The sequence below is a fragment of the Rhipicephalus microplus genome, chromosome 2 (genome assembly GCF_043290135.1).
Source record: "Rhipicephalus microplus isolate Deutch F79 chromosome 2, USDA_Rmic, whole genome shotgun sequence".
Lineage (NCBI taxonomy): Eukaryota > Metazoa > Arthropoda > Arachnida > Ixodida > Ixodidae > Rhipicephalus > Rhipicephalus microplus.
The window spans coordinates 201,573,273-201,597,135 of record NC_134701.1 but is presented as its reverse complement, the minus strand read 5'-3'; the positions used below and the strand labels follow the sequence as shown (position 1 = coordinate 201,597,135).

Genomic DNA, 23,863 nt, shown 5'->3' with positions numbered 1-23,863 from the left:
AATGCATAAAATTCAATAATCACTTCTTGGACCTCTTATCTACCCAGAAAACACAATATCTAACATTTAATACAAATAATAATTTCTCCACGTCAATGCGCACACCTGTGCGCATGTGTTTCAGAACAGAAGCCTAGTAAGAGCATTGCGAATTCAACGCGTTTTTTTTTTTTTGCTACGCAGAAAAGAAAAAAAAAACGCCAGCAACTGAGCCTTACACAATCGATTCTCATTGCAAATGGAACCCCGAATTCGACATCATTTCGTTTCACTTCGACGGCTTCGTCCACATTGGTCAAACACGAACTCACCATACTAGGTCTTTTTCGGGTGGGCAGTGTGCGCATGCGAGGGAGACGTCGACCAGGCACGCAACATGTTATGGTATACTGTTAAGCTATACAAGTTAAGCTATACGAGACAAGCGATTGATTGATATGTGGGGTTTAACGTCCCAAAACCACCATATGATTACGAGAGACGCCGTAGTGGAGGACTCCGGAAATTTCGACCACCTGGGGTTCTTTAACGTGCACCCAAATCTGAGCACACGGGCCTACAACATTTCCGCCTCCATAGGAAATGCAGCCGCCGCAACCGGGATTCGATTCCGCGACCTGCGGGTCAGCAGCCAAGTACCTTAGCCCCTAGACCACCACGGCGGGGCATACGAGGCATGCGACATGATATGTTATACTGTTAAGCTATACAAGTTAAGCTATACCGAGGCACGCGAAATGTTATGTTATACAGTTAAGCTATACTGTAGCTTATGGGAGCGGCGGCCGCGAGCACACCGACATTAGAATGAAGACGACAATGACGGTCGCGGGTGCACTCGTGGCACGCTGCAGCTGCTATAGCAGCGGGCAGTCGCGGCCCGGATTCCGATCAGTAAACATGGTTTCTTTCGGCCTCCGCTTCTTAATTCCCTGAGGGATCTCGGGCTAGCCTCAGCGTCAAACCCCTACGTTTGGCGCCCAACGTGGGGCGCCCAATTGTGAAGACATGAGTGGGCCTAGTGACATCTGGCGTCAGAAGCTTACATACCACCATAGTCCCCGATACCTCCAAAGAAAGGTGAGAATGCAAGCCTACTAGCTGGTCTACCAGCGAAAGGCCACCGATTCCGAGATGCTGTGCGGAAGCAAATAAAAATGAACAAAATTTTGACCAATCGTGCACATTGTTGCGCAAAATTAGCGGAGTGTTTAGCACAATAAACTTGCTATAGACGAGAGCACGCCTATCGCGCACCCGTGTGCCTTTGGCAGTATACCCTCGCTCCCAGAGACGCCATAATTTGTTTGTAACTGCCAAGTCGCACCTCGCCAGCATGGCATGCGGTGGCTCTGGGAGTTTAAAATGCGAGAAAGCGCCTGTTCACGCTGCGCCCGCTTATAAAATGTCATCTGGGTACCACTGCGCTGTTATCTGATGCGACAACAACCAGCGCAAGAGGAAGAGATTGCTGAGTACTGCCTGTGAAGTTCACAGTGCATCGCGGGAATCGTGCCGGTGCGGTGTTTTGTGATTGAACAGATTTCTGTCTACAACGAAAAACGCTGAGCTCAGGCGCCCTATAGGATATAATCGCAATCAGCAGGAAAAACTACGAGCCCAGTGAAGTGTACGAGTAAGTATACTTATTGCGTTTATTCAAGCGCGACTCCAGCTTTTCCACTTCACAGCAGCGATTTGCGTGCAGTATGCCTGTAGTATGAGGCACAAAACTATAGCCGTAATCTTTCGCAGGCCCCATGTCAATAATGGGATATACGGTAATTATTACGACTCACGCGTGGATGCGCGCGCCGTGCATGTATAGTACAACTGTAACGGCCTACTATCGCGATGAAAAGAGATGTGGACGGCGCGGAAAGGATGGCTTTCGACTCGGTCGAACTGCGACATGCCATGACTGTCGCTAGGCGTATATACATGTGCTTTCGGCAGGCGTCACCATAGCATTTTAAAATCTTGTTCTGGCTGGCAATATTGCACCACGTGTGTGTTTTGTGTGCCCGGCAGGACTGGCAATTGATACACAAGCAGTGCATAAAAGCAACTTGGAGCCAGATTCTAGCTCCACGTTGACGCCGACTTACAGCACAAATTCTGCCTTGTCACAGCCAAGGCACGCCGCAGTTAATGCTGTTAACGTTTCTTTCAGTCGGATAATACGTACCTGATGAAGTTGCTTGATATGTGGGGTTTAACGTCCCAAAACCACCATATGATTATGAGAGACGCCGTAGTGGAGGGCTCCGGAAATTTCGACCACCTGGGGTTCTTTAACGTGCACCCAAATCTGAGCACACGGGCCTACAACATTTCCGCCTCGATCGGAAATGCAGCCGCCGCAGCCAGGATTCGAACCCGCGACCTGCGGGTCAGCAGCCGAGTACCTTAGCCACTAGACCACCGAGGCGGGGCCTGATGAAGTTGCTTGCTCAGTCTGCAATGCACGCGCTGCAGACATTTCGGACTATTGAGAAAGGTCTCCTCCACGTTTCACACGAAATCAGCATAAAATTCCAGCACAGGAACAGCGCGCAACATAATTACAGCTCGAGTTGTGAAGTTTCGCGTTTGATTTGCAGAGCGTCTGCTCGCGTGGCAGTTATTGGTGACGCTTCGCCGTGCTTGCAACAGATGGCGCCACGCGCTTTTCAATATGGCAGCAAGCACTGAGCTCACCATGGAGGAAGGAAAAACTGAGGAAAGGTCCTATCCTATACCAATGCATTGCGAGAAGTGTGGCGGAAGTGACGTCAAATTTATGGGGCATATAAACCGGTATGTGGCAAACAAAACAGCACACGCTCCGCGGCCTGCTCTCAGCGCTGGTTCGCTTCTGAGCGGACTTATGGCCCCGGCGTAAACTTCACGCGTATTGTATGGTTTGCATGCAGTAAATGTTGCGAGCACACATTTCCGGAACTGTTCGTACGGGGCAGGCGCGAGCGCGGCGTGCTGAGATACTTCGTGAAGTGTTTTTGTGCAACTGCACAAAAATCACCGTTACATGTCGTAATCGAAATCATTCAGCGCCTGCATCATCGTACTCGAACTCACTCGGCAGTGACTCACGCGTTCTACTCGCCATAAGGCCTTTTTTTTTTCTTCTTAGCCAGATTTCTCGATCTTCGGGCCAATTAGCAGTTCTTTGCTCACATATAGTCAGCGTGACAATGCACAATTTTGAGAGCTTGCTTCGCAGCTATTCCGTGCAACGCCAGCCTGGTACTTGACGTACTTCACGTCGGTAAGAAGGCACCACTGTATTGTATACGCGATCATGCACGTAAAGTGTGTAATTCCAGGGCGCGCACACACAACACGCAGCGAGCGCACACCGTACAATGCATACACATTCAGTCCGATAACAAGAAAAGTTTATGGTCCCGTATGAACAACACAACTAAAAACGTGACATGATGCCTAAAACACTAAAAACGAAAGTTCGCGTGTGTTCTAGCTCAGTTGGCGCAATGAGTAAGAACCAACGTAGCGTACAGCTGAGAGATCCGCATGCAAATACAATGCAATATTGATCAACAGTGCAGCGAACATACGTGAAAAGTGCGACCAGGTACATACGGCGGTGCACGCGATTCGCACCGAGTATGCACTACAGCTGGGCATCACACAGCTTTCCTAAAACACGCAAGAGAAGCAGCACTCGTGCTTTGCCTCGCTGCCGGCAGAGAACATCTACCACTCAGCTGGCACCACTTCGTAGGCCGCTGTGGCGGCTCCTCGCCGGAAATCGCGAAGTGTTTATCTGCTTTCCCGCTAGAAGGTAGTTCGAATGTTTGCGATGCGGCGGCTTCACGAATATGACGTCATGGCCTCTCCTATATTTTTCCTTCCTCCGTGGAGCTCACTGTGTTCTGGTGTATAGGGAACCAGTGCTGGAGTTTCCCCGACCACCCTGGCGGTGAGAGCGCGCACTTCTCAGCTGCTCCCGCAGACGAGAGTGGTGGCTGGTAGAGGTGGTGGGTGCGCGCATCGCAGTAACGAAACTAAAGGGCGCTGTTGGTACTGCTGTGTATTCAAGTTCAACGATATATAATAAGAGGGAAGACGTATAGAGAAAGGGAAGGACGTAGAAAGAGGAGGCTGCGTTGCATCCAAGTGGTCAGGCGAGCAAAATTCTTCTCTCGCTCTCCTGTCAACTGCTGTCGTGTTCGTTTCTGAACCTAATAGCGCGTGTCTGCTATATTTATTTGATAGTGATGACAGCCACCAGTGATAACCAGGGCCAAGCAGTCGAGTTTAAACGGCATTTTGCCGAAAATAAAATGAGCGTATTATGCAACATGCAGCATATGTAATTTGTTTTTATCTGGCCCGCTGAGCGTTGAGTCAGGACTAACAGAATTTCCATGCATCCATCCATTTGGCCACAACCACCAAACTCCATCTGATGCCACCGCGTGAAGTGAATGATACGATAGGCATGTATATATATATATATATATATATATATATATATATATATATATATATATATATATATATATATATATATATATATATATATATATATATATATATATATATATATATATATATATATATATATATATATATATATATATATATATATATATATATATATATATATTTGTAAACAGCTGGATGTAAAGGAAAGCTACCTTGTACACAAGACTCTTTCATAATTCCTGTTATCTGTTTGCTCGCGATTTCTGTGCCTTAAAAGTGTATTTCCTTGTATTGTGTCTTTCATTTTTCTTTTTCTGTTATGTTATGCACATTTGGTTGTGTTTTTTTTTAATTCTTGAATCCTTGCTTTTCGCCAAGTTAGGGGTCAGCAGCTCAGTCAAGCTGTTTTTTTTTTTTTGGAGTTTTCATTGGAACGATCCTCGGATTTTGCAGCTTTTACAGCGGGCCCCTGTCATCATGTACACAATGATGATGAAATAAACGTATTATTATTATAATTATTATTATTATTATTATTATTATTATTATTATTATTATTATTATTATTATTATTATTATTATTATTATTATTATTATTATTATTATTATTATTATTATTATTATTATTATTATTATTATTATTATTATTATTATTATTATTATTATTATTATTATTATTATTATTATTATTATTATTATTATTATTACTCTCGCAGGGAACATGCGATGCCGAGATGCTTCTGTTGAACTTAATTTGTGCAAAAGACAGGGTTCTTGCTATGAACAAAGCAGCGGACTATAAGCTTAGCTTTCTGAATCAGCCGATGCGGGAAGTGTTTTAAAAACGATAGTCTTTCTTGGGGACCTTCGACGCAAAAATTTTGGACTGCCTATCTGTACATTGATCTGTTTGTACACCCTTAACGGTACCCTAAACGGCACCAAAGTGCCCAAACGATACTCCGAACGGTCGACCCCATCCGCAGCGCCCACCAATATTGCTCAAGGTTTAGCGCTCATACTTGTGCGATGTTCAATTAAAAAGCAATTATTACGCATATCTGAGGCACTATAACAACACGTCAATATTATGTATGTGTATTTTTAACTAGAAAAGGCATGCATAGGTAATTTTAAGGATCATAGCCTTTATAACGCGGCGCTGACCATGCAACGCTTGCACGAAACGGCTAGCGTTTTTAACGCTTTCCTAAGACGACACGGTGGCGGCACCTACCCGTCGCCTTGCGTTCTACACCTTATCACCTCCGAGAGGGGCGCGCACGGCACGCGCCCCATTTTCCAGGATAACTGCCAGATAGCGCTCATGTCTCACGTTTGAAGTGACTTGATGCGCTCGTTCGCCTCCACTGCACGCTCGAGGCACTCTAACGCAGCGCCTTCAGAATACCATTCAACGATTTTCTTGCGCAGAACTTCAAATAAACGTTTTGTTCACTCTCTCCAGACGCAAGACTATCGTCTTTCGACGACATTTGCGGTGTAACATGCAGATACGGAGCCATTTTTTTTTTCCTCACTGGCTGCCGTGGCTAAGTAACATCAAAATTTATACCTTGTTAGAGAAGTTTCAAATGTCTTCGATTTTTACTCGTTGTTTAGTTCGCCTAACACACAGTTTCAGTTTTTCCGCTTGCCTGGGTCTGCCTAAAGTGAAGGTGTCTGTTCAGCATCAATAATTGCTAGGTTTTCATGTGGCAAACAAGATGTAATTTCGAGGCACGCTATAGTGTGCGCATCGTCATTGTTACCGCTTGGGGTTCTCCAATGCGCACATATATCGTGGTTCACGGTTGTTCTTTTTACATTTCACCACCATCGAAGTGCAGCCACCGTGTTCGCTAAACTATCCCGCGCCTTCAAGAATAGCAGCGTGACACCACACGTGCTATGCTGCCTCGGTGGTTTGCTTGATTAACTTCCCTGTGCATTAATGCCTTGGACAGGTCGGACAAACGATGCCAGAAAAAAATTGACGCAGGTATACCGCTTACTCTGCCGTTGTTTTGTTTTACTGCAGATGTTGGCAGCGTGGTATCGTCGCAGCACGGGAGGGCATGTCAGTGAGCATTAGCATTAACCCAAAACCCAGCACGCAACCAGAAAATGAGGATGAGGGAGCTGCCATCACGGCACAGCACCGTCCCTTCGACACTATGTTGGCACGTGCGTCCCGCGAGAAAGACGAAGGCGACAGTGCATACGTGCATTTGCACGCTTTTATGCAGAACGCATTAACGAGAAAGACGAGGAAACTCTCGGGCGCGCGGTAAATAAAAAGACCGACCCGCTGCTGCTTTCTCGGCGTCTTCAAATACGACCTCTGTCTTCACGTCGCGACAATATGCATATACGCAGTCCACTTCACAGGACTTCTCTCCGTTTTTTAGTGCTTTTTATGTGAGAATAGCCTTCAGAAAAAAAGGTATTTTTCTAAACCACAGTGCAGTATTACTGCCTCAATGACTTTTCGAGCCCTTTGTTCCAAAATGAAGAAGGGCAGTGGCGCGCGTGAGTGCTCTCAGAGTGGTACACTGCGGCAAGTCGTTTGGGCGCGAGCAGCTGAGTTGTGTCGCGACTCTCCGTCAGGTGCTCTTTATTAGTGCCACCTATCCAGCGCTGGCCTCTCATACAGCCCCAGCGCACCTCGTCATACAGCAACAAAAGAGTGAATAAAAGATGCAAAACACCGGCTTCTGGTGAGGACCTTGCGGTGAACTGCCCCGCCGTGATGCCACTGTTCCGAACAGGTATGTGACAGCGCTTGGTTAGCGAGTGGAGAGTGGGGGACATTTGCTACGCGGTGTAACTTCCCTCTCTCTGCTGGTGCACAACCACTGGAACACATTTTATAGTTAATTATGCAGTACTACATGAGACTTACAACTTTTTAATTCGTTTTACTGGCTTTATAGCAGAAAAATGGTGCAAAGAGCAGCTGCCCAAATAGCAGCGCTCGTGCACCTGCGAGATCATGAATATAACTGACAGTGCGTGGTTGCGTAAATTAAAATGTACGATGATACAACAAGAACAAAATAAGCTGAATTCACTCAATTGAGCCACGCGTAAAGTTATGATGTTTGCATTAGTAAAACTGCAGTGCGAATTCGCAGTTAAGACAACGGTCGATCAACGCCTCCACAATTGCTGTCATGGTCGTCAGTAGTCTTACATGCTAGGCATATGACTATAAGGCGAAAGCTTTTAATCTTTTATACTCCCATCCGTCCCTCCGTCCGTGCCCAGTCATAATACAGAACCACAATTGTGTGCTCGTTCCATTTCGGAAACTTGAACATTCTGATAAATTTCGTTCGCTATCGGGACATCGCTTATTCTCAGCCAAACAAAATAATATTAACAGTGGCAACGAACCTTTACACAGTGCTTATACTTGTCCACAAAGAGTACTTGCACCTTGAGCAGAAGCCAAATAGCGAGACTGTCTTTTACAAGAGAATGGTAGGTGCGTCCGCGTGCGATTCCACGGCAAGCGATGGATGGACGTCGCACATATAGGTGCAGAAAATAAGCAATCATGATATAAATGCTACAAATAATAATAGCACTAATGATAATAGCAATAATGAACTTATGCATTTATTTAATCGAATTTTCCATTCCTCAACCGCATAACAGCCGATAACATATGCTGGAAGCTCGCGAACAATTAAGTCGCACCGCCAAGCACAAAACAAACACATCTAGTTTGTGCAGAAATCAGCTGTCTACTCATTTTCTAGTCACGTACAACCAAACAATACTCATGTGGCTTATAGAAGCCGCAATAATCAACACTACAGCATACGACTGCAGCTTTCAGAGCAGAGATATTCAATGAGTGAAGTACAGCAGCACCTCTAGCGGGAGTTTACTGCAAAAGTTGTTCTTTCGGCGCCTTCACAACTGTTTTGCTTTTTGTATCACCCCAGCAGCGCGAGCCAGCAAGCTTCGTCGCTTTCGTCTTCTTCGTAATCAGATTGCAGGGAGCGTATTCGTTGCATGGTTTCGGCGGCTTTGGGATTGCTGAGAACGTCAGCTGCAACGAAGGATGATGCGGGATAGTGACCTACGCCAACGCCCATAGAGAAGTGCCCTCACTGCACGGCGGGCCTCCGTGCAGCAGCCGATCGCCATTTGGTGGAACCGACGGTGCCGGGCGGTGCGACGCGTCACGTGAGTTTCTGGACTCGTATCGCCCTACAGCTGGGCTGTAGTCGAGCCACGAACCGTTCTACCCAGGTTCCATGTTTCAAACACTGATTAACACCTACCTGGAGCAGCGTCTGAGTGCGGTCCTCGTGCGCTGAAAGCATCGGAGAGTTGCGGTCGCTGGCGGCCTCTCATTTCGCGTGTTTACGGTATCGGTGATTGCAGTGACTGAGGCGAAACCATGGCGACACGGGTGTTCGTAGGCCGGCTCAACTACGACGTTCGCGAACGTGACTTGGAGCGCTTTTTTCGAGGCTACGGTCGCATCGAAGACATCGTTCTCAAAAATGGCTTCGGGTTCGTGGATATCACCGACTACCGCGACGCAGAGGACGCCGTGCGCGATCTGAACGGCAAGCGGCTCATGGGCGAACGAGTCACGGTCGAGCTGGCGAGGGGCATGCGGCGCGGGCCTCCGGACTACGATCGTGGTTCGCGGCGCTTCGGGCCTCCGACTCGCACAAACTACCAGCTGCTTGTGGAGAACTTGAGCAGCAGTGTGAGTTGGCAGGACTTGAAAGACTTCATGCGCCAGGCGGGCGACGTGACGTACACGGACGCGCACAAGCTGCGACGCCACCAGGGAGTCGTTGAGTTTGCCAGTTATTCAGACATGAAGAACGCTTTGAGAAGTCTCGACAACGTGAGCTTGGACGGACGGAGGATCCGTCTTGTGGAGACCAAACGCCTGCAACGCCGCTCTAGCCGATCCAGCTCGCGCTCGAGGTCGCCGCGACGCTCAAGGTCCAACTCGAGACCGCGCCAGTCCTCGGGTCGCCGCAGGTCTTCGTCCGGCTCCGAACGTGCCTCTGCGCGCCGTCGTTCGCGTTCTTCGTCGAGACGCCCGAGCAGCAGCCGCTCGGGCTCCAGGTCGCCACGCCGAGTTAGCAACAATCGTCGGAGCCGCTCGAAGTCGCCGCGTTCACCGGCAAAGCGCCTCAGCTCACGATCGTCGTCCAGGGAGCGTCGAGTGGGCCCAGACCAGAATCGCTCTGATACCGATCAACCTGAGGACCGAGCCGACCGCAAAGCCCAAGAAAACAATATTGGTCCCTGCGAAGAAGCCAGCAGCTCGCATTCGCCGTCGGGACACGCCGACTGAAACAGCAACCATCGCTTCAACATTGCTCATTTCGTCGTTCTTAACCGTGATTCCACTTGGCACCATTTTCGAGTCAGCGAGAGGTACTACCAGCCTATTTACACGTGGAACTCTAATCATAGTCACTCGTGCGCGAAAAAAAAAAAAAAAACTCTCCGTCACCGTTGTAAGAGCTCTTCTCAGGAAGCAGTGTTGGTTGGTTTGTGTTTCTGGTGTGGTTGTGTGGCAAAGAGAGCCACTGCTCGTTAAGTCTTTTTCCTTGGGTTTTGTGGTCAATAAAGCAACAGCTTTCACCACATCTTCCATGCGAAACCGATGAAATTGAAAAGGTAAAGGCATTGTAGCTACAATGTGCTGCAGCAACTGCAGTGCATGCAAGCAATCTGCCGACTGAAAGCCCTTATCACTCTGCTTGTTGTTGATTGCTTTGTTGAACAAATAAAGTTTGCAGTCATTATGTACAAGCTGTAACCGTTCTCCATGAGTGCACTTTTGCAATGGGGTAAGTCTGGCATACGTCGCACTGCTAGACTAATCCATTGACGACCGTGAAATGCAGGAACTTATTTAACATATTCAACACTTTGTGAAATCAACATGTCATGTAACCAAATTCTACTTTCATTACACCAGTCAATGTTACATAACGCTTGACACACCTTCCCTCCTGTAATCACTACCATTGGCAAAGGTGCAACGTACGTAAGCAAGGGCAAACAGTTGGGGCGAGTAGTACGTGGAAATACGACTGGCATAACTGTATTGCACATCCGCAACAATCGGCAGATGCAGTACATAGGTGCAAACTACACCCATCTCTAAAATTTAGTTGCGACTCGCCACATTGGCGAAGTGGTTGTGGTGCTTGACTTGCTGACCTGAAAGTCGCAGGATCGAATCCCACCTGCCATGGCTGCATTTTTGATGAAGGCAAAAATGTTTGAGGCCTGTTTACTATAATTTAGCTGCGCATGAAAGAATCCCTGGTGGTTCAAGTTTCTGGAGCCTTCCACAATTGTATTGTAGTTCTTGGACATCATTGAACCCAAGAAATTATGAGTTTCCTACGACATGCTTATGTTTAAGCATGGCTGCTTTAGTCAAGGTGATCGTGTATCTGGAAAGAATTGCAGAGCTGCATGCTTAAAGAGACAGTTTCGAATGCATTAGTGTTAGTAATGTGACAAGATACTATAAATTTAGTGCAGTCGCAGTGATGATTGCCACTAAAACCTTGACAGAAGCATCACAATTGTTTTTTCCCACAATCATGGGCCTTTTGCTAACAAGTAAATGAAAATAAGGTTCTATATCAACTGGTAGACAACTAATCTCGCACTATTCATTTGCACCCATAGCTTTTATGAACATGGATGCAACTTAAGTGGGACTGTTACAAGCCTGTGTACGAGTTTACATATAGATACACACACACAAAGGATTATGGTATGCCATGTGGGAAAATGTTCACCACAATAAAAAAAAACTTTTCAGCAATGCATACTGTGAGATTTATGCACACTTTCATTTCCTTGTTCAACAAGGCTACCGAGACTTTACCTCACAAAGCCAGTATTCCTTGAACTACCATTGTAGCCTTGGCCAGATTCTGCACAGAATTTCAGTAAAGCTATCTGCAATTTCAATAAAATGCCACGTCATCTGCATAAATATTTCACTCACTTGAGTGATCTCTGTGATTTAGCAGACACTATTACCACAGGCAAGAAGCTTTAACCAGCACATAGGCTGGAATAATCTGGCAGTTATATTACGTATAGAATGTGCCAGAACAAATGAGAAAACATACATTTTTAAGCATTGCCCATACACACACGCACAAAAACAGTTGATGTACAGCTGGAATTTCTTTAATGAGAAGGATTCACTCAATGGTTAAGTCGCTGAACGCTTTCAAATATTGTGAGACTAAGGCCAACTGGTGGCCTAGACCAAAAAAAAAAAAAAATCACAGCATATCCATGGAGTGAATGATGATGAGTGGGGCGAAGCGTCCGTCAGTGCCTCCGTCCATTCTTGCTTCTGTCCGCCTGCTAGTCTGTCTGTCCGTCCATCCGTGCATCCATCTAGTGAACACTCCAAGTACTGCCATCTCGTACCCTCTGTGGCACATACCCGCTCTAGAGCTAGTACATGCCACAGGGGATGAGAGAGGGGATGAGAGATGGGAGAGGGGATGAGAGATGGGAGAGTACTGCCACCGGTGGCTAGATTCTACTCCATACGAAGGAGCGACAGACTCACGCCCTAAGGAGCTTCGCTCCTAAAAGTCTCTCTTCTGTTTTCTGGACTATCCAGCATAAGTAGGGTTGCCACCTAGCCAGAGTTAGACCAGCTGGGCCCGTTTTTTTTAGATAATCACCCAGTTGTCCGTCCATACCTAAAACATCGCCAGTTTTTTGCTCATCATATTTTGAGTATGTTTCTTTTTTCAAGGGAGGGGGAGATTATGCAATAACGAAAGTAAATACTTGTTAGTGCAAATAAAACTTAAAATATACAAGTACCGCGAACACACACGAGCAGCTAGAGGAAGTAAATGGACGAGTGCCCTTCCAGAGATGTATAGGGGGAAGGAAAGCGGGGGTGGTAGTAATTGGATGTTTAATTGAGCAAATAGATACAAGCGAGGCGCCGATGGGGGAGAGAGTACATAATCAAAATAACCGAGCTGCTTACACCTGAGTGGAGGCCATTAATGAATGAGGGCACTGTAAAAAAATAGAGGGAACACACAGTGAAACAGTGGACGCACAGTCACCACAAATGAAAGCAGGAAAATGGCGGAAGGTTGGAGAAAAGAAGTCAGTGGACAGTAGATTGCTCCTTTTTAGGTTCTATATCCCACCTAGGACCACTGCTGCAGGTGCCCCATGTCGCAGTGGTTTTAGGGAGGGGAGTGAGGGCTGAGCTAGGTGAGATATGCTGGCGACAAATGGCATTGTTGGCACGCCAGTTTAAGGCCTGGCTGTTTATGAATGTCTAAGGCATGGTAGTCAGTGAAAAATGCAGTAAGTTCATCATTTTACACTAGTTTCTGTATGAAATTGAGGTTGTGTCTATGAATTACAGCATCAAATATTTTAGTTCGATTGAAAGCCTTGGTGGCAGATATTTGTTCAGGATACATAAGCCTTTTAATGCTCGTGTGACTTAGAGTACAAATATTGTAATACTCGTGGTAACTGAGCGCTAGCCGGCAGACTAGCTGTCTCACTCAACGTGGACGTCATGTTGATATTGAAGAGTACAATAAATGTCATCACAAGCCAAAGATTCACCATGGAGACATGCACCTTTTTGATTTTCAGCACATCAATTCACTGATGTGTTCAACTTACCGATGGTGTTCTTTCTTGCCTGTGCAACCTCATAAAAACAGACCATTCCAATGCGCTCTGCTAAACACTGCAATGCAGATACATGAAAGCATCTGAAGTGATTTTTGTTACATGAGCTGCTACGTGTTCTTCAATCTTGCAGGCTTCAGCCTTTGATGCATTTAGAATGAAGGGGGAAGTAAATAATACTAATAATAAAACGTGCCCGAGCAGGCGTCTTCAAATACCAAGCTATAGCAAGCCACTGCAAAGACTTTCAAGGAGGACTCCTCACCCATCTTTCCTCTTTGTGGCTTACTACGCATAATGAAACTTGGGAAGTGATTTCTCAGGAGTCAGAGATGAGAAACTTATTAAAACAGCATAAACTTGAATTTGTTTGCATTCTCTTTGTTTCAGCAGCAGTTGGCTTTCAAAAACTGTTGCACTCTTACCCGATTGAAAGCTAACATGTTGGCAAAATAAACGAGCATGGAAATGCCTTAATCACTGAAAGCACGCATCTTCCGGAAGGAAAAAAAAAAAGGGGGGGGGGGGGGGGGGTGAGAGAGCAAAGGGGACCACAGTAACGAACAGTTTTCCAATGTGTTAGTCGTCTTTAATTTCATCGCACGATCCACACACACTATTTACACAAGGTCTGGGCACGGGTAAGAGAGACTGCGTGCACAGCAGTTACTAATAGTTGCGCGCCATTCGGAGTACTGTTTCACACACATGCACAAGATTGTACTGCTGAAAGCACGCACAACGGTCTCTCTTGTCTCTCTTTTTTTTTTTTTTTACGACGTATTAAAGATGCGGCCATAGCCGAAAGATCTGTGGTGACAATGTGGGTTTCTTCTGTCGTGGACCAGTCGTTGCAGCTGTCTCGGCTGAGAGGCTGGGCCGGATGGTGGGGCAGTGGGCAAAGGGAGGGCTCACGGTGCATTGTAGTGGGACGAAGGGGGCGGGATAAGGGAAGGAGTCTGTCCTTTGTACAACACGCAGCTGGCAGAACGCGCGATGACGAGTGACCCCCACCACGCGATGACGATGACTTGGATGGGTGCTGCTGCCAGGCAAAGACTCCAGTGGCCACTTCGCGAGGCGAAGATTTCCTTTCAGGGTGATGACGAGAGAGCCAGGTGGCGGTCACTCGTTGCTCAGGATGCTTTGTACCGCTGCTCGCTGCCCAGCCTCTTGTGGTAGTGCTTGATCTTCCGGACGTACCCCTCGACAAATGCCTTGATTTTCATAGGGTTGATCTCGCCCTTCTTGTTATGGCAGATCTGCAATTTTTGTTTCATTGAGAAAGATCATTGTCACTACTGCTGTTTGTGACAGAAAAAAAAAAGTCACTACTGTTGTTTGTGACAGAAAAAAAAAGTCAAGGCAGTTGGTCCTTACATAAATTCTCAGAGCACCACTTATAGCTTTGCTCAAGACTTTCTGGTGGGCATACTGTACTGCTAATATTCATTTAAAAGCACAAGGCTCCACATACTTTTTAATCAATAATTTTATGCAATAATCATATTAAAGGGGTTGTTAACTATCAAGAACTATAAATTTAGTTGTTCTGAAATGAAATAGTGCATTGACTACAAGGAACATGCAGCTGCAAGAATTTATCAAAATGGTGTCGTAATAGTGAAGCTACACGATTTTAATGACGGAAATTCAGCCCCACTCAATTCACTCTTTCTTTGGCTACACTCCATTCGTCTACTTGTGTCTTGTCCACGACAAATGCTCACCCTGGTCTAACATCGAACAAGACAAGGAAAGGCAGTGCAGGCATAGCTGCCAGCAAACAGGTTCTCATTGGCGAATTGTGAATGTCTGTTGCTCTTGACAACAGCAGATTGAGCCTAGTGACATGAGAACGCACACTGCAGATGCCAAAAAGGCTCGGACAGAAGCATAATACAAAGGCTCGAAAGAGGCGCCCGCTGCCATGTTTGATTGCATTGATTGTGATGGCTTTCTGAAGTCGATGCAGGTGGCTTAAGGGCGCCTTAGGAAGGAAGCTTGCGTTCCAAGAACAGGGCCTCTAGAAGTATTCATGTGTGACTTAATACTTCACAGATTAGCCTTGATATTACACTTCTGAAGACTCGAGCAAAATTTTATGTGAAAGGTCATTGATGCAATACTGTATTAAACAACAAAAAAGTTTGTGTGGCCAAATGAAGAGAGCTTAGTGACTTAACCACCGCCTAAGCCATTTAGTTGAGGCTCCTGCTGCGCCTTTAGTTATAAGGAATGGTTACACACTTCAAAAAAGGGCCTTTTATTCAACTGATATTTTCCCATCAGGTCTCTCTTAATGATAAGACTCGGCACACCCGAACATTGTTTGAGAAAACACACAGTCAAACCCTGCATAGTTTCATCCTATTAATAGTAAGAATACCTTTGTTATACCTCATATTTGTTATAAACACACAGTAATATCGATGAAGACAAATTTCAGTAAGTTATTGCAAAAGAAGAACAAGCATGGTGCCTTGTACTAGAAGCGCAGCCAACCAACAGGTCAATGAAGGCACTCCTGCTATTGCTTCAACAGTTGATTCAACATCATTGCGAATGGAGCACATATTTAAAGCTTGAAGCAAATACACAGCCATGTTGCTGTAGCGAAAACTGCTTTGAACTTTGAATTTCTGGTCTCGCTGCATTAGGCAACGAAAACCACTGTGGCCACCGACACAACTGCAGCACTTTTTCAGGACCAACACAAATACAAACGTTTTATCCATGCTAACAAAGTACTCACAATAAGTAATTTAAAATGTACAGCACCGATTCAGTGGCACAAACACTTCTGTATTACGACTGCCTAGCCTGGTATAGTACTTAGCTTTTGTATGTTTATCATGGACGAGAGGATACTTGCGTATGCCACACAATTTCACACAGGTTGCCCATACACCACTAATTGTTTCGGGTTAATCCTAATACATTATGTATTTCAGTTCCATCATTGAAATATAGCAGCTGCTCCAATTACCATAATAATTTGAATCTAGGCTGATAGGTTTTTCAAATTTCTTTGTTTCAAACTCCAGGATCGGCTTAGATTTGAGAATTTTGAAAAATGCGACATTTTTAATCGAGCAAAGTGGTGCACAACTAGAACCACCGAGATGGTATTGCAGTCGTTGGCAGCCAAGCCAACACCTGGCCTAAATACGCACGCGAGGCCGCCATTTTTATTTTTGTGGCGAGAGTTAAGGCGAGCTGTTTGCCAGTTCGAGCCTCGCTTTGAGTGGACTGTGTGTGGCGTAGCTCAATCGCGTTGAACAGGCAATGTCGATATAGTGCAGAGTATAAAAGGAAAGTTGTCCTGGCCACAGAGTCGTCTAACATTCAAGCTGAGCGGGGCCGTGGAGTCGATGAAAAGAATGCTCATCGCTGGAGGGGCCGACGGCAAAAGCTCATCGTGTACGCCGCAACGAGGATGGCTTTTACCGGTCCACGGAAAGGACGTCACCCTGAAATGGAAACGGCATTGGCCGACTTTGTTTGGACGCAGCGAGCAGCTGCCCTTCCTGTGCCAACGGAAGTGCTCAAGGCAAATGCGAGGTGGCTTACAAAGGAATCAAGGTGTTTTGACGATAGGCTTCGAAGCCAGCCGAGGCTGGTCGCAGAAATTCATGAAGCACTCCGGCTTCAGCCTCCGTCGTTGCGCCTCAATCACCCAATAGTCACCGGCTGACTAGGAATAGAAGTTGCTGGAGTTCCAGCCTTTCATGCTTCGCAGGAGAGAAGCGAGAGCGTATCTGCTAGGCCAAATCGGCAATGCGGACCAAACGCCAGTGTGCTGGTGGTTACACAATCTCTGAAAAAGGGGCCAAGAAAATGAATGTGCACTCTGCGTGATGTGAAAAGCAGCGCGCGACTCTGATGCTGTGCTGAACAGTGGATGGGCATATGCTCCTTCCTCATATCGTTTTTAAGAGGAAGACGCAGCTCGCCAAAGGGGCCTTCCTGCGAAACATCATTGTGCAGGCCAACGAGAACAGGTGGATTACCAGCGCCATGGTCGAGAAATGGCTGAATATCTTGTGGCAGCGACGTCCAGGCACCCTTCTTGCAACCACTCTCTTCTTGTGCTGGACTCTTACTGTGGACACTTGACCAACAGCGTCAAGGCTGCACTGGCTAAAATGAACACTGACCTCGCCATGATACCGGGTGGAATAACGGGGTAGCTGCAGCCCCTTGATGTGTGCATTGACAAGCCGTTCAAGAATTGCATGCGAGGATTATACAGTCGACGACCGATAATTCGGACTCCACGAGGAATGCAAATAAGTCCGAATTATCGAAAGTCCGAAAAAACGAATGCGTCAGAAAAAAAAAAACTTTTATTGACACTTTAGTCTACCGGTGGCCGAAAAAAGTCGTTATAGCGTTGCTGCATGCACTTCCGCTTACGTGCACGCAAGTCCGCCTGTATCTCCGCCAGTGTGATACGATCGCTGTACGACGACAAAAGAACAGCGAGGGCTCGAGACAGGTCCACATGCGACGGCTCCGGAGCACACGGCGCGTCATTATCGTCAGAGTCAGAACCGCTGTTTGACGGTCGCAGAACCTGCTCAATTATGTTGTCGTCATTCAATTCAGCACACGACGACACTGCACTGTCGACGTTTGCAAAGTCCTCAAACGTAACAATGTCGGGAATCGGAACACCACAGCCTCACAGGTCGTCGATAACGTCCGCACCTGAGCTCGATGCGCTGGGCGGCAGGTCCGGCTCTTCAGTTGCATTGTCGGGTTCTTCGGCTGCAGTGTCGGTGGTGTTGGGCTCACTACGCAATGTAAATCCTGCGTGCCGGAAACAGTTGCTGATCGTGCCTGCCGACACTGCCTTCCAGGCATCAGCAAGCATGCTCACGGCTGACATCAAATCAACGTTGTATTTTATCTGGCTCTCTAAGCAGAGCGCTGCAGTAAGCGTGAACGATACAGCACCTTCAAATTCTTGATAATACCTTGGTCCATAGGTTGCAGAATACTAGTCGTATTCCGCGGCAGGTATTCTAGCTCGATGGCTTTCAGACAGCTGATCGGCGCATGGGCAGTACAGTTATCTACGAACAAAAGGACCTTGCGCTTTGGCAATTCAAACTTTCGGTCCAATTTTCCGACATACTCTGCGAACAGCTTCTGCGTGACCCACGCCTTCGTATTGGCTTTGTACCAGTCAGGCAGATTTTTTTCCCCTTAAATCATCCGAGGGTTTTTCGATTTCCCGATTACCAGAAGCAGGAGCTTTTCTGTGCCAGAAGCGTTGCAGCCGACAACGACAGTGACTTGTTCCTTGCTGAGTTTACCTCCGTGGCAAGGTTCTCCAGAATGGGCGAGTGTCTTCTCCGGTAGTAGCTTATAGAAAAGCCCGGTTTCATTGAGGTTGAAGGTGTCGTCAGCCGAGTAGCGCTGAAGCAGCTCCACCAACTTTCCACTGCGGTAGTTCGCTACCAGTGTGCTATCCACGGCACCGCTCTCACCGCACATTTTTTTGAAAACAAGGTCGTACCGCTTTTTAAAGTTCCGGAGCCAGCCATCGTTGAACTTAAATCCATCGATTCCAAGGCGAAGTGCCAATGTCTCGGCCTTTTGCTTCAAGAGGTGGCCGGAAACGGGAACCCATTGAGCGACGGTAGCGTTAAGCCAAATGCTCAACGCTTCTTCCAACTGCGGATGAACACCTTGGCGCACCCTCTTTTGTTCACTTCCGGATGATGTCTCCGTCGCGCCTAAAATCTTGTCCTTATTCTTCATGTAGTCCGATATGGCTTGCTTCGAAATGTTGAACGCTCGAGCAACTTCGACTTGCGGACGACCACTGAGCACTTGCTGAATGATGGCTGCTTTCTTTGCCATGGTTAGCGTTGTATATCTGCGGCGTTTCGTCGGCGTGGCAGTGAGGGCACCGTTGGTGCCATTTAACTTCAGATCTTGTGAGACAGCTGGACGTAAAATAAAGCAAGTCTCAAAATAAATATGAACGCGCGGAGAATTCAGCAAAACGCTGTACCGCACACACATGTGACAAAACGGCGGCGATCGCCGCACAGCGAGGGTGGCGAGGGTATACAGGAACCGGAATGTGGGATGATCGCGATGTCGACACGATCCCCCACAGTTAAGCCGTGCCTCCAAGATGGGCATTTTTAAGTACAAATCTCTGAGGCATAAAGTTGCGATCGAAATAAAGCCTCATAGGTTACCAATTATGTAGCTTTCGTTTTGATCTCTGAGGCCATACTTTGTATGGTGTGAGTGCCGGAGGAGATAATGGCTGCCGATACGGCGTGCGCGACAGTCGGGCGGGGTCCGAATTATCGAATGCAGATCTGGCAGCTGTCCGATATATCGGTCGTCTTTACACATTACTTCTATTGGACCATCGGCGGTGCCGCGCGACTGTCCGAATTACCGAGCATGTCCGAATTATCGGTGTCTGATTTATCGGTCGGCGATTGTACATGGACTGGTTGAGCAAGGAGGACCACCAGCTGACGCCGACCGGCCGCATCAAGCGGGCATCGCTGTCTCAGTTGGCAGGCTGGGTGGTTGTAGCGTGGGACGACATCCCAGGGACTTTGATCATGCGCTCTTTCAAGAAGTGGGGCATATAAAATGCGCTTGACGGCACTAAGGATTGCGCACTGTTGCGACAGCGACAAAGAGATCAGTGACGACAACTCGGCACAAGCGTGGCATCTTGATGATGAACCAACTGCTCCGTTTCATCCTCATATCCAATAAATGTTTTCTTTTTGTGAATGCTGTCTTTGCTGTTTTGTCTGGCCTACATTCGAGATATAAGTTTCTTGTTTCTTTTTCTCCGGGATTCATACCTTAGGGGGTTGGCTTAGAACCGGGGTTGGCCTAGATTTGAGTAAATTTGGTAGCTTAACTTTGGTCTGTAACAAGATATACTTGCAGCAGCATGATATGCCTACAACACTTCAGCTGAAAGCAATAGTCAAGCCACATTACAACGAAGATACACATGACACGAAGATAAATTCACTGCAGCACTGAGTATTCATTGCAAGCACATATATTTGCTTTAGGCATGAAAATGTTTAGATTAACCTAAATACATTCTACAGTTCACGTTAGTGTTCATTACAGGCTCAAATTCAGCGGCACATTGAGCGTCGTGGCATAAGCTCGGTGAGCAGTACAGTAAAATGCAGTTAATTTGATGCCAGTTTTGGATCAAGACGTGGGTCTTGTGCCACAGTCACATGCTGAAGGAAGTCATGACATGATGATAGTGACATCTATCACACCATTCTTATTCATATAACAAATTTGCAGATTCATTCCATAAATCAGATATAGTGCCATTTGTTTATTGCTTTCTTGATACCATAAACCCATTGGCTTCGTGGCCGGCATTCTACCATCCGGGTTGGCGAGGGCAAAAGCGCTTTTACTGGCGAATCGCTGGCTGCCTAGAAAATGTTTATTTTAGACATTGTTTCATAGACGGCAGCACAGTATTTTGTGTTTGCCTTTTGCTTGGTTAATTATTTTGTAGATGAACGTAGTTGTCCATGTTTTTACCAATTTGTAAGGGTGTTTTTTTTTAGCAGCGAAGGGTGCACTATCCCGGCTTTTTCGAAACACGATGTGGCAGGAAAAACGCGGAAGAAACCCGCCTGATGTGGCCTCATCAATGCGCCTACAAGCCGCCGAATGGGCTCATTTTCCTCAGCACATCCTGGCAAACAAAGTCAAGCAGAATCCATCAAGACTTTGCTTAGTTTATGAGGTGCAGGGCAAACAGTCCCGAGAGCCCATGGGAGTATCAAAAATGTGAAATAGCTCTTCACATGCCCTTGTGCTTCACACACGAAAATCATACTGAAGCACCTGATGCAATCAGGCATTGTTAAAGGAATAAAACAAGGTTTGTTATTCTATGGTGTTTTTGTGAATTTTATAGCCGTTTAGGTGCACCAACCCATGCCGCTGGTGGCTAAAAAGTTTTCCGGCAGAATACCAGGCAGGAAAAGGCCACGGAGAGCACGGAAGCCAATGGGTTAATAATTCGATATTTGGTTAGTTTGAACAATTTTTCTGGATTCATGAAATCTAAATAAATTACGTTTCAGCATGAGTTACCTGCCAACGCATTGGGCAGTTATTTTAAGGTCACTTGCTCTGCCATAAGTTCTGTTATACACTCTCCACATGTTAGAACACTCTCCACATGCACTAGAGCAGGTGCCCCCCTGTTGGCCAGCACTGAAATTAAGAAAGAAAAGTTCGGCGCCTTACTTAGCGTGCAGTGTTGGCCACCTGGTCCCTATTTGTCCTATCACTTTTTCTCGCAGATCCTCTCAGAACATACAAATGAATTCACAGGGACGAATGCTCTAAAGCAGTTAGCAGGCTTGGTTGCGAGTGGTCCTACCCAATTTACGTCACCGATTTTGTGGGCTGCGCTTGCTCAAATGCAGCCACTGCAGGAAGAAATAGAGTTTCCAGCCTTGCGTTCTGCAGCAGACTGTTACAGCCATGGAACCACCATGGCAAGGTCAGAGCTAGAACAAATAGCAGAAACACTGCAATTAAAAGTCATCATCAAAGACCGTTACCTTCGGGACAGATTTCCGAAGGATGTCCTTGTACTCCTCCTTTGAGATTTCGCGGCGATTGTAGTAAGGCTTGAGTGCTAGCTTTACTTCGTCCACCACGCGTTCCTGCCTGTTCAGCTTCTTCAGGAACTGCAACACGGAAAAAAGGGGACACTATAATTCGTGCACAGAATGAGACCTGCTGATGAGACAATTAAACCGAAAAAGATAATTCAAGTTACTGAATGATAATGATTTATCTGGCTGGAAAATGAAACCTCCTTTTACTATCCTTAATGTTGTTTATGAAGTGAGGGTGTGTAAACATTTAAACAGTGAGACTTTCGATTCACATCGGAATTTTTTAATGAACGATCCATCATGAAGAGAAAAAGAAAAAGCAAGTCATAAAAAGAAAAATTTAATGTTCTGGCAGTTCCCCTTTTTTTTCTTCAGTGCTTTGACCGCGAGCTCTGTCTACACGGAGCTACTTGCAACATCTGCAAGCCTGTCATCGAGGTACAGAAACTTTTTCTGGTCGACTCACAGTTGGAGACCCCAACTAGTTTGTACTACGCATGGACGAATGTTCTGTGCACGCAAAATAGAAGCAATGTATGTACCTGTTCTCGGTCTGCAAATTACCTCTTTAAATTATTCTTCATAATGAAGAAGGGTCGTCACCATTTATATCTTCCTGGAAAAAAATCCCACTCAGGCTGATCGTACCCGAGCACAAAACGAACCAGGTTGGAGAAACTCTAAAAATGATTCCATAGATACTTTGTGGTGGCGATGTCACTACATCTGCTACTGACTCTCTGTGCTGCTAATGCTGCAAAAATGATTTCGGTTTCATAATTCATCAACTTGCTTTGTGAAACGCATTTTTTTAATTATGCCTTGGTACTGCGAGGTCAGCCAGCAATATAAAGTTCATAGGTATTGCTCTAGAAATGGTGGAATATCAAGTTATCCAAACATGTGCCAAGAGCCCAATACTGCCCGTTACGTCACCCACATCACCATGCAACAGCTATCGGCAAAGTTCATTCTTGTACAACAGACAGCACACTACCTCCATGTGTACAAGTTACCATGCAAAAAGTATTGTTTACGGCCATGTCTTGCACTACATTTTAACGTGAAAACGCTACTTGGCCCAGTTTGCGAAAGTGTGCACTCGTTGCTCGCATCCATAGAGCAGGAGGGGTGCAGTGCAAGAGGAACTCCAAACTCGAAAGGGCCCTTGTCCACCAATTCAGTTGGCCTTCAATGTCAGCGAATGCAGTGTTGCAGCAGCCTGCAACACTTTAACGTGAAAACGCTACTTGGCCCAGTTTGCGAAAGTGTGCACTCGTTGCTCGCATCCATAGAGCAGGAGGGGTGCAGTGCAAGAGGAACTCCAAACTCGAAAGGGCCCTTGTCCACCAATTCAGTTGGCCTTCAATGTCAGCGAATGCAGTGTTGCAGCAGCCTGCAACACTGCCTCCAAAGATATTAAAACACAAAGCTGCAGTAATACTAACAAGGACATTTTAGGCTTAGTGCCAACATTGAAACTTACAGTACCTTAACGAAAAAGCTTAAGAGGACATTTTAATTATTGTTGACACCCCCTCCGTTTTACCAAACCGCATGAATAAATACAATTTAGCCTCTGCATTGTATCTCTATATCGCAACAGACGTACACCACTTGGCAGCACCCTCGTAACCTAGAGAAAAGGAACACTTTCAAGTTTCTACCTCATAAAAATCACAAATCATCAACAACTTTTCGAATAATTTAGCTTGGAAGTATTTGAAAACTATTTCAGAAATGTTCGAAAAATATTCTATTCTATTCGCACTCGACCTTTAACATGAGAATTTGCTTCGCACCTCATACTTGCCATTCGCAGAGTTCTGATAAAAAGGCATGTGGGATCGTGCCTTTTTTTAAACGGAGAAACAGAAAAAGCTTTTCTATAGAACACAGCTGAGTTTCATTCAGCTACTGCAGCTACTTATTTGCTCCATACGTCACAGCAGGTGGCAGAGTAGGCATGCTAACCACCTGTCCAGGCTATGATCAGATGTGACCACGGCGCAACAGAAATACGCACATTACAC

At 46.2% G+C, this 23,863-nt stretch overlaps 2 protein-coding genes across 7 annotated transcripts in view; one reads left to right on the top strand and one right to left on the bottom strand.

Annotated features, from left to right (window-relative positions):
* The first annotated feature begins 8,383 nt into the window (after positions 1-8,383).
* Positions 8,384-10,261, top strand: LOC119170480 (serine/arginine-rich splicing factor 5). The gene has a single exon (XM_037421657.2). It carries the CDS (start codon positions 8,870-8,872, stop codon positions 9,788-9,790), a length of 921 nt encoding a protein of 306 aa, XP_037277554.1. The 5' UTR covers positions 8,384-8,869; the 3' UTR covers positions 9,791-10,261.
* Positions 10,262-13,728: 3,467 nt separating this feature from the next.
* Positions 13,729-23,863, bottom strand: part of LOC119170482 (uncharacterized) — a 126,130-nt gene continuing 115,995 nt past the window's right edge. For all 6 annotated transcript variants that reach the window (XM_075887256.1, XM_075887257.1, XM_037421659.2 and 3 more), the window contains 2 exons: positions 21,771-21,899; positions 13,729-14,423 (listed from right to left, as the gene is read on the bottom strand). In XM_075887256.1, coding sequence (XP_075743371.1) covers positions 14,298-14,423; positions 21,771-21,899 — 255 coding nt within the window. In that variant the 3' untranslated portion in view covers positions 13,729-14,297. The remainder of the gene's footprint in view (positions 14,424-21,770; positions 21,900-23,863) is intronic.

Bases quoted from the DNA above. Each gene is read 5' to 3' on its own strand.
- LOC119170480 (XM_037421657.2), top strand. From the start codon at position 8,870: ATGGCGACACGGGTGTTCGTAGGCCGGCTCAACTACGACGTTCGCGAA.